This window comes from Mytilus trossulus, chromosome 13 (assembly GCF_036588685.1).
Source record: "Mytilus trossulus isolate FHL-02 chromosome 13, PNRI_Mtr1.1.1.hap1, whole genome shotgun sequence".
Lineage (NCBI taxonomy): Eukaryota > Metazoa > Mollusca > Bivalvia > Mytilida > Mytilidae > Mytilus > Mytilus trossulus.
Window position 1 is genome coordinate 21,872,756 of NC_086385.1, and position 15,896 is coordinate 21,888,651.

Here is a 15,896-nt window from a genome sequence, read left to right on the forward strand (position 1 = left end):
ATATTACACCTAGGACATGAAGAAAAATCTGTCCCTTCGAATTACATCTTAAAACTTAAGTAGATGGCATATGTTGGTATTTATATTGATTCACTCATAGGGTCTTTGCATCGGGAATAAACACATTTATTCTAAAACCAGTTGTTGGCATGATACGGGTTATATTTTTCTTGTATATTTTATGATGGAGCAATACTTAATCCATAACGGGAGGCATTGTGCTTGGATTTCATAGGACGAAGACATATTCTTTCAATCAGTTTAAGTAAGGTCTGGCATGACAGTAACTGCTGGTTGTCTTTTGTTAATCTATGTATCATTGTCATTTTGCTTAGTTTCTTTTGTTTCCTATTCTGACATCGGTCTAGGACTTCTTTTAAACTGAGTTTTACTGTCGTATTATTGTATTTTACATTAATCTACAATGTACATTCTACATTCTACATTCAAGTTCAGGGGAGGGTCACAAAATATGTTTAACCCCGCCGAATGTTTGCCGGGCTCATGTCAGGAGTCTCTGGTCTTTGTTAATATTGTATGCTGTTTTTAATTTTAGTTCATTTATATGTTTTTGAGTTAAGTATGAAGTCCATTTTCATTTGAATAGTACACGTTTTTATTTGGATGCCAGCTGAGGCCCACCTGCGGGTGCGGGATTTTCTCGCTGCGTTGAAGACCATTTGATGGCCATTGGCTGTTATCTGATTTTCGGTTGGGTTAATGTCTCTTTGACATAATCCCCATTTCCGTTCTCAGTGTTATTATGCTGTTTCATAAGTCTTGTGTCTTGCATTTTTTTTTTATATCATTGCTTTGAAACAAAAGACAGTTAAATGAGGGTTTTGATTTTTCACATTATTATTAATTTTTTTTTTTGGAGTTTTCTCTATTATTCTTTGTTTTGTAAACCCCAACCAACACCCTTATAAATTGGACGCAGTATTGTTTTATTTGAATTCAATTTTTGATAACAGTCTGCCTTTTGAAAAAAATGACAACTTTGCTTTTATTTCCATTAACCTTCAATTTCAAAAGTTCACAATAGTGGTTCAAAGCGTCAAGTTGCTTTTACAAGTCATGTTTTACTCTGCCAGAAGAGCTGTGTCATCAGCGTACGGAATTTGAAAAAAAACTTTAGATAATAGTCCAGCTCAACTTTTTTGTCATCAGAAACTATTTTTCACCCTTCTTCATCATTGTCTTGTAAAACATGTCAAATAAAGGCAACAGTAGTATACCGCTGTTCGAAATTCATAAATCGATAGAGAACAAACAAATCCGGGTTACAAACTAAAACTGAAACGTATCAAATATAAGAGAACTACGTCACAACAGAAACACAACATTAAAATGTAACACACACAGAAACGAACTATAATAAAACAATGGACATTTTCCTGACTTAGTACATGGCAATTTAAGAAAAAAAAAGAACCTGTTTTTATGGCATGCCAAACCTCCAGCTTTAACGGCAATGTTGATTATAACATTAAAATGACAACATTACATGAAAGGACTACAATACAAATAAATTGGAGAAAACATAGGACAGAGAAACAAACAATAATAGCCAACAAAAAGTACCACGTTAAAATTTATATATGCCAGACGAGCGCAACGTCCACTCAAGACTTACCAGCGACGCTCAGATGAAAAAAATTTGAAAGCCAAAGAAATTACAAAGTTGAAGATTACCGAGGACCAAAAGTTCCAAAACGTTGTGACCAATACGACCAGGGTAATCCGTCTGGGACAAGAACATCCTTATTATTAAGATCGTTTATACAATGAAACCTATATAAATGAGACACTTTCGTCTTGACACACACCTACGTTACATGGAAAATACACTGATAGTACATACTATAATTAATATTACTGTACATATTTGTAATATAATCAAACTGACAGAATTCGCGAGAATTTTATGCCATACATCAGATCACCAGACTGTGTCAAAGGCTTTTATGAAGTCTGTAAAAGCACATAAAAGTGTTTTCTTTCGCATCTTCAAAAGTTTAAAAAGAATATGTAAATCCAAAAAACTATCTATGGTCGAATAGCCTTTTCTAAATTTTGATTGATTTTCAATTAACAAAAAAATAATTTCCCCAAAAAATTAAAAGCCTTGAGTTTAGAACTGAAGTAAATAGCTTTCCCGTACATCTTAGAATTGTGATACAGTTTTGTAGGTTTATAATTTTCAGGGTTTTATCCATGCATAAAACTTTCTTCTTTTTTGGCACATTCCATTCAGGTCCAAGCTTCTGGTTTTGGCTCCAGTTTCGATACTAGTATGTCCGGCACCAATGTTTGTACATTATGAATGAAATGTCTGTTAGCTAAGATGACTTCTAGTTGATCACTGCATTGATCACATGGGTGTGATTGACATGCAGTTTGAAGGCTGTCCTTAGATATAATTTCATCTTCGGTGATTTCTTTCGATATGCATTCGATTTCTGTGATGGTTGTTTTTTTAATATTGATTTGAATTTGATGAAGTGGTGGTACAATGCCTCGAATTTGAGTGACATCCGGGGTAACGGTACCAGATTGTTTGAAGAATGCGTACAAGTCTAAGACTTGTTGCCTTATGTTTTTATTGCGTCCTAAATAAACAAACGGTGTAAAGATTCCACCAATTTTGGTCATCATGCTAGGAATGGCCATTAACATGGGATCCATGGTAACGTCTTTGTTCAATAATTTCCAAAAAAGTAAAATTGCGTAAGGTGAGTAACATAACAGAAAAAAACCTGAAAAAATAATTAAATAAAAGTTATAGCAGCACAATCATCCCTTTCTTCTTTTTCATTAATTATATTGTTATCTTTGTACATTTGGTAATTCTAATAATTTCCTTACACTAACCTTTTATTGTGTCAATGAGCATGATACATTCTGTATTAAGTTGATAGTGATTTGTCGTACCATGCATTTGGAGCTCTATGATTTTGTAGTTTTTCTTTCAATTTGAAATAAGTTCAACAACACTTAACAAATATTAGCTGGATAAATACAATAAGGCATTATTTAAAATCTGAAATTTACCCTTGTTTCTTTGTTCATATTTAATGATCCGATGATTTGCGAACTAAGTGGTGTTCAAAGGGAAGTTTTAACGACCTTGATTGGTTAAACAGCCCTTGCACGGTCGGTAAGGTGATGTCCAATCAACTAATGTGTGATTTTATATGAGTAACACCACATGTCGTCACATGTGGAGCAGGATCAGCCAACCCTTCCGGAGCCCACCCAGCTATTAATGTTCCATTTTAAAAAACTACCAACCAACTTGTCATGGGGAGCTTGTAGGTTTAATTACTCGTTGTTTGTCATTTTGATAAGGTGTTATTACTGAATCTATGTACAAATGTATATTTGTTGTTTTCTTGTAATAAAGATTGTCTCGCATTGGTTTTTTTAAAACATTAGTAAAATAGCAGTATCTACACAACAATTGTTTAAAATAGCAGTAACTACACAACAATTGTTTAAACTAGCAGTATAACTACACAACATTGTTTAAAATAGCAGTAACTACACAACAATTGTTTAAACTAGCAGTATAACTACACAACATTGTTTAAAATAGCAGTAACTACACAACAATTGTTTAAAATAGCAGTATAACTACACAACATTGTTTAAAATAGCAGTAACTACAGAACAATTGTTTAAAATAGCAGTAACTACACAACAATTGTTTAAAATAGCAGTAACTACACAACAATTGTTTAAAATAGCAGTAACTACACAACGATTGTTTAAAATAGCAGTAACTACAAAACAATTGTTGGTTACCTATGATTATTATAACGGTAATAGCCAGTTCTTTTTCCATTGTCAGTTGGTTCATCCTTATCCGCTTACAATTGGACCTCAAATGAGCGTTTGACTCCTTTATCACCTATAACATACAAGTGGAAAAAAATGGTAAACCGTACGATCAAAATACTTCTTTCTTATTTTAAATATAGTTATCAAAGGTACCAGGATTATAATTTAGTACGCCAGACGCGCGTTTCGTCTACATCAGTGGCGCTCAAATCAAAATATTTATAAAGCCAAACAGTCAAGTACAAAGTTGAAGAGCATTGAGGATCCAAAATTCCAAAAAATTGTGCCAAATACGGCTAAGGTATGTTTTTATATTATCAACTATTGAATAAAACTTTAGGTTTTCATTGGTTTTATCAAGGATGTGTATCCAGTGTCGCATCCAAAAGGAGGTTTGTTTGAAAAGCGTTGTTCATTCTTAAATACCTCCACTTATGTACAAAGAGTTTAAAAATCACATTGTTTGTTTATTAGTTGAGTTGTATGATTAATTATTAATGGATCTTCATTCCCGACACGTGCATACCTACACATAAAGTTATCAATATGAAATTATCTGAACAAAGACCAGAAAACAGTAAGTAGTTTCACCCAAATGATTGGCCATTGTTTTCCTCGATTCGGGTCGATACCGTAGTTTTATGTAATGTGATATAAGTTATGCAAATGAATTGAATTTGGGGTAGCTGAGCAATCATTTAAAACAAGAGTGCACACGAAGAAATGTCTCGCCTCCTTTACTGACCATTGATATTATGTTGATAGTCCTATATATAAAGGCTGTAATTCTGTACAACTATCGCATGAACTTAACACGATCCAAGAAAATGAAGTCAAGGAAAAATAATTACATTAGATGTATGTTTCATTATAATACGTTATTCTGATTGGCTACAATGCAATCTCGCGTTATTCCTTAATCGTCTTCATTACACAATAAAAGTTATAATTTATGATGACACGAGGTCCCACAATAAAGTACACAGATAAATTTAATAAAACTTGATAAAAATCGATTTTATGATCGATCCTAGCTAAAAATGTAATTATTAGTTTTACCGTGCGCACATTTTTAGATGTACTTCGGTCACCGCTTTTACACCCCAATGAAGTTACAAAAAGCAAACAGTTCTTAGATAAACCAAACTGGAAATACATAGATATAGGAAGATGTGGTATGAGTGCCAATGATACAACTCTCCAACCAAGTCACAATTTATAAAAGTAAACCATTATAGATCAATGTACGCGGTCTTCAAAACGGAGCCTAGGCTCACACCTATCAGCAAGCTAAAAAGGGCTCTGTCGTCGTCCGTCTTCTGTCTTCGTCCGTCGTCGTCCGTCGTCGTTAACTTTTACAAAAATCTTCTCCTCTAAAACTACTGGGCCAAATTTTACCAAACATAGCCAGAATCATTATTAGGCTATCTAGTTTAAAAATTGTGTTTTGTGACCGGGCAAACCAACCAAGATGGCCGCTACGGCTAAAAATAGAATATAGGGGTAAAATGCAGTTTTTGGCTTATAACTCAAAAACCAAAGCATTCAGAGCAAATCTGACATGGGGTAAAATTATTTTTCAGGTCAAGATCTATCTGCCCTGAAATTTTCAGATGAATCAGACAACCCATTGTTGGGTTGCTGCCCCTAAATTGGTAATTTTAAGGAAATTTTACTGTTTTTGGTTATTATCTTGAATATTATTATAGATAGAGATAAACTGTAAACAGCAATAATGTTCAGCAAAGTAAGATTAACAAATAAGTCAACATGACCAAAATGGTCAGTTGACCCCTTTAGAAGTTATTGCCCTTTATAGTCAATTTTTAATTATTTTTCGTAAATCTTAGTTAACTTATACAAAAATCTTCTCCTATGATACTACTGGGCCAAATTTTACCAAACATAGCCGGAATCATTATTAGGCTATCTAGTTAAAAAGTTATGTTTTGTGACAGGGCAAACCAACCAAGATGGCCGCAACGGCTAAAAATAGAACATAAGGGTAAAATGCAGTTTTTGGCTTATAACTCAAAAACCAAAGCATTTTGAGCAAATCTGACAGGGGTAAATATGTTTATCTGGTCAAGATCTATCTGCCCTAAAATTTTTAGATAAATCGGACAACTCGTTGTTAGGTTGCTCCCCTAAATTAGTAATTTTAAACAAATTTTGCTGTTTTGGGCTATTATCTTGAATATTATTATAGATAAAGATAAACTATAAACAGCAATAATGTACAGCAATTTTAGACTAAAAAATAAGTCAACATGACCAAAATGGTCAATTGACCCCCTAAGAAGTTATTGTCCTTTATAATCAATTTTTAACAATTTTCATAAATTTGTAAATTTTAACTAACATTTTCCACTGAAGCTACACGGACAAGTTCATTATAGATAGAGATAATTGTAAGCAGCGAAAATGTTCAGTAAAGTAAGATGTACAAACACATCACAATCACCTAAACACAATTTTGTCATGAACTGTCTGCTTCCTTTGTTTAATTCACATATACCAAGGTGAGCGACACAGACTCTCTAGAGCCTCTAGTTTTTTTTAACTTTATAAGTATTCCACACACAACATATGCTTTAGATATAGTTGACCTATTGCATATCTAAGAAACAAACTTAACCAGGAAAAATTAACATTGATCTATTAACCATGAAAATGAAGTCGATGTCAGATGAACCCTGATTGACATGTAAACTTTACAACCATTACATGCTCCAAGCATAGTTGTCGTTTTGCATATAGTATCTAAGAAACAAACGTTACAAAGAAAACTTCATCTTCATGCCTTATATATCATGTATACTGTAGTACGACGCTAGGTTAAAACTGACGTGGAAAGGTAACACTTGGCCACCGAAGGCTTCATTTTTGTGAAGCCCAGGTGGTCGTGTGGTCTAGCGGGACGGCTACAGTACAGGCGATTTGGTGTCACGGTATCTCAGTAGCATGGGTTCGAATCCCGGCGAGGGAAGAACAAAAAAACATTTGCGAAAGCAAATTTACAGATCTAACATTGTTGGGTTGATGTTTAGACGAGTTGTATATATAGTGGACATATTGCTAATAATATCTGAGGTATGGACTTGACCACGAAAACTAAACATTGTTCGCTGATCCCAGCATAAAATGAGGTAGAGGTCAAAGTGAAAACTGTCTGATGGGCATGCGGACCTTGCATGGTATGCACATATCAAATATAGTTATCATGTTATTAATAATCAGAGAGAAATTCAGAATTCAAAAAATTCTTATAACTTTTTTCAGGTAGTCACTGTACCATGAAATGAGGTCAATTACAATGGACATATCACAGACCGAAACATCATAACATAAGGCATCTATATACAAAGTATGAAGGATTTAGGTCTTTAACCTTCTGAAATATTAAGATTTAAAGATGTTATTTAACGCCGCCGCCTCCGCCGAATCACCATCCCAATGTCAAACTTTCTGCGACGGAACTCGACAAAAGTCGCTTCCTGTGGCTGTTAAATTAGTCTAAGAATATTCGTCTACGTTAATCATGATTTCATTTAGGTTGCTGTTTCATTAATGAATATCCCATATCTCCTTTTATTCATCATAGAAAAAAAGTGACCAAAGCAAACATATATTTTAAATAATCATATTGTGGACACTATTGATTATTTCCAATTTATTCGGACTTGATATTGAGGTGACAGTTATTGTTGAAAGAGCTAAACGTTGCTTATAGCTAATTGTTTCATGTGAATGATTAAAAAATATCTGTATGCGTAATACTTTTGACAAGTCTAAGTTCTGAAAGGAGTAGGCCTGGAGTAAGACCCCTTTTTGGCCCCAAAATAGAGCAGTTTTACAAAATTGTTTTAAAATGTTACATTTAGTTATTTATTTGAAAGTAGAATGCTTAGAACTGCTACATACATATGGGCTGGGTTTTTTTTACAAAGCAATGCACATATATCGGGTACTAGTACCATTAAGTTATGCTAAATTTACTGAAATCGTCACAATTTTAGCATTTTAGTTAAATTTTAGACGGTTTCCAATGATTTGTGTTCATTATTAATATTGAAATTGCAAGTTGTATTTAATGATAATACATATCATATATAAAGTATCAGGATAAACAAGAATGCGGCAACTTTCATTTGTGACATTTTTTTGGCATATTGATAGATTTCTCATATTTAAGCTGGATTTGAAGCGTTTTTAATGATTAAATCGGTTAAAATCTTTCACATACACTAATTGAATCAACCGAATTAGACACCTAAGTGTTTAAAAAGTGTCCTAAATCTTTCGTAAGATGAACCTGATATTTGAGGCCAAAATCGGCCCTTATAATTACCGGACCTACTCCTTTTATTTCAAATGAAAACATGTAAAATAAAAACATAGTTTTGTAACGCATCTGACACTCACCTTGACGTAAATTGATCCATATGAAAATATCATTACTGAAACAGGTAAGACAAAAAAGACAACAAGCAATGAAATGACAAATGATTGCCCATTGTTGTTTTCTCCAATCATGTCTATTGCGCAGGCTGTTCCGATTCCCTCGTAAATGTACTGGTTCCATCCTACGAGGGGACCTACTGCAAATCCCAAAGCAACAGCACTGGACCCAATTATGGCACTGATACTAAAGTTTGAGGTCAATCGACGTGATAGTTTATGTTTTACGACGTAAATATATTTATCAACCGAATCCATGCAGAGCAGTAACATAGAAGTTAGTCCACCATATGACATCAGAAAAGCGTAGTATTTGCATCCAGTGTCACCAAAAAGCCACACTTCATTGAAGCATGACATGACCACCATGGGTACACCAAACACTGACATTGTGAAAGAAATCAAGCATACTGTCGCTATATATTGGTTTGCCCGTGTTAGCAGTTTTCTGTTTTTCACGAAAAGTAGAAAGAGAACCGATCCATTAGTTAATGCAGATCCAATATTTGTTATAAGTAATACAATACCGGTTATGTAATGGAACCAAGGGGATGTCTGCGGCGCGTCAATCATTTCAAAAAGATGTGGAACTGTAGAGTTCATGATATTTACGCTCGCCAATGCTAAGATAATTATATGTTATCAATTATCAAGAACATCTTGCTTTCTGAAAAAAAAAAACCAATTATCTTCTTTAAAACTGAAATTAAGATGAACTAAGATACCAACTGATCAACAATGTGGTCGACATCTTGTATAACTTTCTTAGTTGATATGTATACTATCAATGTTAATTTTTGTAAATAGGTTAAACAGTAGGGGAAACTGTGGTCATGATCTCTGATTTTTTGGACAAACGATTGCTCGGACATTACGCACGCAAATGGTTACGTCATTTTTTTACGTTTTACGGGGATTAATGATTATTGGGAATATTTTTTTTCATTTCGCTTGCTATTTTTGTTTTGCAAATCAATATGGATACTTCTTAATATTTGGTTGTACTGAATATGCATGCAATATTTCCCACTGAAAGTAACGTAAGCAACAAACAACAATATATATCGTATTTGGGTAATGCATATCTTTATGAAATAGGAAGATATATATATACGGTATGATGAATGCAAATGAAATTTAGATCCGAAAGGGAAAAAGATATATATTTTACTTTAATAAACAAAAGTTTGTCGGTAATTACAAGTTAAACGGGTCTTGCATAAAATGCATTTGAAAAATGCAGATTCTGGATTTCCCTTTTAAACATTTAAAACCGAAAATAATACTAACGCTAAATATAAGGTACAAGTCCAAGAAAGCTTTTCTTCCCATTTTTTTAAAACATAAAATAACTTCCCGAACTTATGCTCTTCTGATTTATAGTATCAATTTTAAATTCACGATTATTTAAAAATTTAATTTTATTTGCAAGTTAATTGTTTCTTAATGTCTTTTTTTTCTATTTTTTATCATGCACAAACTTAAACAACAATATTTAAAAAAAAAAAATAATTTATTTAATACTACAAGAAAAACAACTATATGACTAGGGACATCTTAAGTATCACTTAGTGCCAGATAAAGTAAAAATATCACTACATACTTTTTTGCATGTAAGTCATAGCACTTTTACTTTCTACAGCCCAAATCAGTATTTTTGGGGGGTCATAACCATAATTTGCACCTGCCTGATGAATATTGCACGATCCCTTTTAAAAAGAGGCATTAGTGAAATTTCCAATTACAAACGCGTTACTGAAAAAATGACTGATTAAAAGAATTTTAATTCCTAAACTTAATTTAAAATATATATATATATATATATAATTCATTATAAATAATAAAAAAAAATATTTAAAACGGCTATATATACGAAAACTTACGATCGCTTCTTCTAAAGTACGACGCTATGTGAACTAGTTGTATACAAGCAATTTATGGTTATTCGAAACAGTGTAAAAATGTGAAGTCTGAAACGAACGTCGTACCGATCAGTTTGTTGTTGACAGTTCTCAAATATTTTGGCAGCAATATGTGATTATTAATTATTATTTATGTCGGGTTTCTATTGTTAGAATAACTTGTGTCATACGGACAGGTGAGTAATGCAATTTTAAAACATGTTTTGCAACGTGCAAGTTTTTAAGGTTTATGGGGGGTAAAAGACGAACTAGTAACATTTTAGTTTTTCATGAATAAGGTATTGCGTGATCTTAAATTCATACTTGTTGGTTCTGATTAAGATGATGTGCTGATCTTCTTCAAAACCTTTGAAACGCGTTTAAACGACGGAAAGGAACTTTTAAAACGATTGCCGATAAGTTGTACTAAAATTATGACAGAAACAAGTCCACATTTCCAGTTAGTTACTCGTGTAATTTTCTTGCATATAAGATTTTAAAACAATGTTTTAGACCCAAAGATTGAGTGATGACCATTGTCGATTTCCCGACAACACAGAATATAATATAACTATGTACAGTAGTTGTCGTTTGTTTATGTAATATATACGTGTTTCTCGTTTCTCGTTTTGTTAATATAGATTAGACCGTTGGTTTTCCCGTTTGTTGTTCGGTGTGAGCCAAGGCTCCGTATTGAAGGCCGTACTTTAACCTATAATGGTTTACTTTTTAATTGTTATTTGGATGGAGAGTTGTCTCATTGGCACTCACACCACATCTTCCTATATCTAATTAAGGCGCACAATTGAGTTGTATTGAAGGTTTAGATCTAATGACATTACTCAGTAAGCTTTAATTAGTCCACTCGCCGAATACCCAAGATGACACTACACTTACCTTACTTATGCTCATATTTCTTGAGTTATAAAATTATTTTCGTGAGGACACTTTTAGATTGCTTTACGAATGGTAGAATTTTTAGTTCATCTTGGTGATAATCATGATAATTTGCTCATTCAATCAATTGATGTTATCTGTCATCGACAATCGTTATCCGTTATTATTATTTTTTCGAAACAAGTAAACTTATTTCAAATGCACTTACTGACTTCGTACCAACATGGAAGTCCACTAAGAGACGGATCCGTTCGTCTAAGAATATAATCAGTTTGTCACGGGTTTTTTTATAGTCTAGAATAACTATGGAACACACGCTGTTCAAAATGTCTCGCCCTCTTTACTGACGATAATTTTATGCTGATAGTCCTAGATATTAGGCTTTACTACAAGTATCACAAAAACTTAACATGATACAAGAACATGAGGTCAAGGTCAGATACACCAAACAGGTTATACATGTGCACCTTACAATTTTTCCGTACACCAAATATAGTTTACATATTACTTATAGTTTCTTAGAAATAACTTAACAAGAAAAACTTAATCTTGACCAATTAAAAATGAAAATAATGTCAAGATCACTATCGGATGAACCATGCAAGACAGAAATGTATACTTACAATTAATCTAAGCATTGAATATAGTTGACATACTGTATCTAAGAAACAAATTTTACCATGAAACTTAACATTAACTATAAAATTGAGATCAAGGTCAGAAGACAATGTCAAACTGATATATATACACCTCGCAATAATTCAATATACAAAATATAGTTTACTTACTAGTATTGCTTATTAGTTAAAGAAATACAGACCAAAACATAAAATCTTAACATTGAGATAGACTGACATGTACATCATTAAATATATTCATACAACAAAGATAGTTGACCTATTGCATAGAGTATTAGCAAATATATGGGGAATGAGACAGATGATGCTCCTGCTGCGTATAAGATTATAAAGAAACACAACTCAACAACGATAAAAGTGACACTACCCGAACATAATCTGAATTTTGTGGTAATTAGCATTGTGTATAAGTTTCATAAAATTATCTTGAGGCAAACTTAAACAAGAGAACAATAAACAAGAGTATACACGCTGAAATGTCTCACCTTTTTTACTAATCATTGATTTTATGTTGATAGTCCTAAATATAAAGCTTTATTACGAATGTCACATTAACTTAACATTAACCAAGAAAACTAAACATTGACCAATGAACCATGAAAATAAGGTCACGCAGGGCCGTAACTACATTGAGGCAAATGAGGCAAATGCCTCATGTTTTAAATTTCAAAAAAAAAAAATGTTTTCATATCAAGTTGTTTCCACGGAAAGTGTTTTGCAAGAAGCAAGTTCTCTTCACTCTCTGGTGTCGCCCCTGCATGTTTTTCGTAATCCATGTTTCTATTATACTTTTGGTTTTCAGAGTTGATGGTCTATTGTTTTTACTTCTGTGTCCCAGGTTTGTCTTTAGTTCATTTATTGTCCTACATAATGACTAGTCTGATTGCTGATTTTCATTTGTAAACGTGTCAAACTGTGTAAGATTGCATGTCCAACGATGTCCAGGCATTATGCGAGAAAATATTTTATTATACGATGCTACTGGACACAGAAAAAAATGGTCTTTACTACATGGAGAATTGAACTTGATATCAAAGAATACCAAACTGCCTTTTTTGTATATGAAACCACAGGCGCTTGGGTATATCAGGAACATATAGAGTTAGATATACTGTTCCCAGGGTATATGATACAGATTTTTTTTTATGTCTTGTTGTTGATTAAAATATTCAATTTTCTATATATTCATAATACATATCTATCACATATGTGCGTGTGTCACCTAGTTCCGAGTGATTTGAACGACTCAGAGAAAATAGCCAATTTTTCTTAGCGTGGATTGTAAAATTGGGTATTTTCTCTGAGTCGTTTAAATCACTCCAAACTAAGTGAGATATGCACAGAAGCGATAGATATGTATAATAAATAATGCAAATTGAATAGCTTAATCAACAATTTTTTTTTAAAAATATCTGTATCATTATAGAACCCAAGCGCCTGTGGAGAAAACTAGATAACTGACATGGTTTAAATTAAAGTAAGTCCACCAATTTTCCGGTATCAAATCATTTTTTGAAGAAGAAAAAATCACTGTCATGACTGTATTGCCATTTAATCTTTTACATTCAAGGATTTAATTTGCATTAAGTGATGTTCAGACTCTTTAACAGACAATAAAGGAATATGAGGTACACGTCCACGGGAGCTAATCGCACATAATGTCAATGTATAGAAAAAAAAATCATCAATGGTCAAAGTTTTTATCCTTGTTCTTCATCTTGATAGTTGCTGGAGGGTTTTCAATAATAAAAGACTTTAAAATACCGTAAAACAAAGTCAATATGGTCTCTATGGTCTCTATATAGGGTAGACTTAAGCAGTACTAGTACTTTTAAAAAGTATATTACTCAGACTGCACTGTCACTATATCTAAACCTAGTCATAAAAAAATCACAAGTCAGCACAATACAAGACAAGAACAGATCTAGACAAATCCGGTATTGATGATTATGAAAATTACGATTTTTGCCTTATCCTACAAATCGGTCTTTTAATGTTCTCCCTAAAACCTCATAGTCTTAAATAACAATGAATCTATGTTTTTGCTTTGAGATCAGAACATTGTCGAAAAAATAGCTGAAAATTATTTGCCTTTTTATGTAAGAAAGAGTCTGGGAAACTCTCAGAAGCGCGATTTTTATCAGAGCTTCTGGTGGCCTTGAGCGGCCCTCAAACCCATCGTCAAAAATTTTTCGCATCGCTACGCTCGGCGAATATATTTTGCCTCGCTATTTAAAGAGGCTAGTCACGGCCCTGTCACGGTCAGATGACCATGCTAGGCAGACATGTACAGCTATCAATTCTTCCATACAACAAAGATAGCTGACCTATTCCTAATAGTTAAGAAAAACAGACCAAAACACAACAACTTAACACTGAGCAATGAACTGTGAAAATGTTGTCAAGGTCAAATAAAACCTGCGCGACTGACATATAGATCATAAAATATTTCCATACACGAAATATAGTTGACCTATTGCATATAGTATTAGAAAAAAAGACCAAAACTAAAAAAATAACTTACACCACTGAACCATGAATATGAGGTCAAGGTCAGATGACACCTGCCAGCTAGGCGTGCACACCTTACAATCATTGCATACACCAAGTATAGTAACAGACGTTCTTTATCACTGAACTAGTATATATTTGTTTAGGGCCAGCTGAACGAACGCCTCCTGGTGCGGGAATTTCTTGTTGCATTGAAGACCTGTCGGTGACCTTCTGCTGTTGTCTGCTCTATGGTCGGGTTGTGGTCTCTTTGGCACATTCCCCATTTCAATTCTCAATTTTATTCTAGACCTATTGCATGCAGTATAAGAAAAACAGCCAAAAAACACAAAAACCTAACTGTAACCACTGAACCATGAAATGAGGTCAAGGTCACATGACATCTGCCAGTTGGACATGTAAACACTACAGTCCTTCCATACACCGAAAATACTTGACCTATTGCTTATAGTATCTGAGATATTGACTTCACCACCAAAACATAACCTTGTTCACTGATCCATGAAATGAGGTAGAGGTCAAGTGAAAACTGTCTGACGGGCATGAGGACCTTGCAAGGTACACACATACCAAACATAGTTATTCTATTACTTATATTGAGAGAGAATTTTACATTACAAAAAATCTCAATTTTTTTCATATACAGTGTAGTCACTGAACCATGAAAATGAGGTCAAGGACATTGGACATGTGACTGAAGGAAACTTTGTAAAATGAGGCATCTATATACAAAGTATGAAGCATCCGGGTCTTCCACCTTCTAAAATATAAAGCTTTTAAGAAATTAGCTAACTCCTCTGCCCCCTTAGCCAGATCCCTATCCCTATGTCAAGCTCTGTGACAAAAGTTGCAGGCTCAACAAAAATCAACAATTTTTTTCATTTGTAAAGGGGCATAACTATTCATATATAGAACAGTAAAGGTGATGCCTCCTAATTTCGAACTAGTGTTTTGATAGCAACATTGGTATTGGTTCCACAAGTTTTTTTGATTTTTCAAGAGAAATAGCATCATAAATATTTCATTAAACATCTTACAGACTGACAAGGGTAAAACTTAATGTCCTCTCTGATACAACTGGGGCATAAAAAGTCAGAATGCAGAGATGACAAGTATTTTGTTATTTCTGCAGTTGTAGGTTATGAGGAACATAAGTCATTTGGTCTCTTAAAAAGAGTTGTCTCAGTGGCAATCATACTACATCTGATCTTTTTATAAAGGCAATGTTGTAATTTACCAGTGTACCATAACCAAAGAGATTTGATGTTTGCCTTTTGAACTGATCATTTGGTTACCATGCTTTATCCTCATATAGAATTTGTTTTCCAAAATTTGCAAGAGAAACTAGCAAAGCTATCAAAAATCGGTCATCAAAATTCTCCAAATAACAAAATTCAAAGTGCGTGCAAGTACTGAATGATCAAGATTGCTTAAATTATCAGTGGTAAGGGAAAGTAAAATTAATCATTGAATTGTACAAAGCATTTGTTGTAGTGGATTCAACTACAATTATGGACAAAGGAAGATAACTTTACTTTTACAAGGACATTAGTTCTAGTTTTAGAACTGATTTAGATTCCTGCAACATCACAACTTATGTAATTTTCTCCACAAGTAAAACATCATTTTATTCATAGTTCATAGA

The 15,896-nt window shown here is 33.3% G+C and overlaps 1 protein-coding gene across 2 annotated transcripts; it reads right to left on the reverse strand.

The window, feature by feature from the left end:
* Positions 1-990: 990 nt before the first annotated feature.
* Positions 991-10,672, reverse strand: LOC134695079 (rhodopsin-like). Of its 2 annotated transcripts, none has more exons than XM_063556273.1 (4): positions 10,188-10,672; positions 8,269-8,752; positions 3,808-3,913; positions 991-2,759 (listed from the first exon to the last, which is right to left on the reverse strand). In XM_063556273.1, the coding sequence occupies exons 2-4, from the start codon at positions 8,692-8,694 to the stop codon at positions 2,254-2,256; spliced, it is 1,038 nt and encodes a 345-aa protein (XP_063412343.1). In that variant the 5' UTR covers positions 8,695-8,752; positions 10,188-10,672; the 3' UTR covers positions 991-2,253. The 2 variants fall into 2 exon arrangements, with proteins under 2 accessions (XP_063412343.1, XP_063412342.1); XM_063556272.1 differs by having other exon boundaries at positions 8,269-8,971; positions 10,188-10,671.
* Between the last annotated feature and the right edge of the window lie 5,224 nt (positions 10,673-15,896).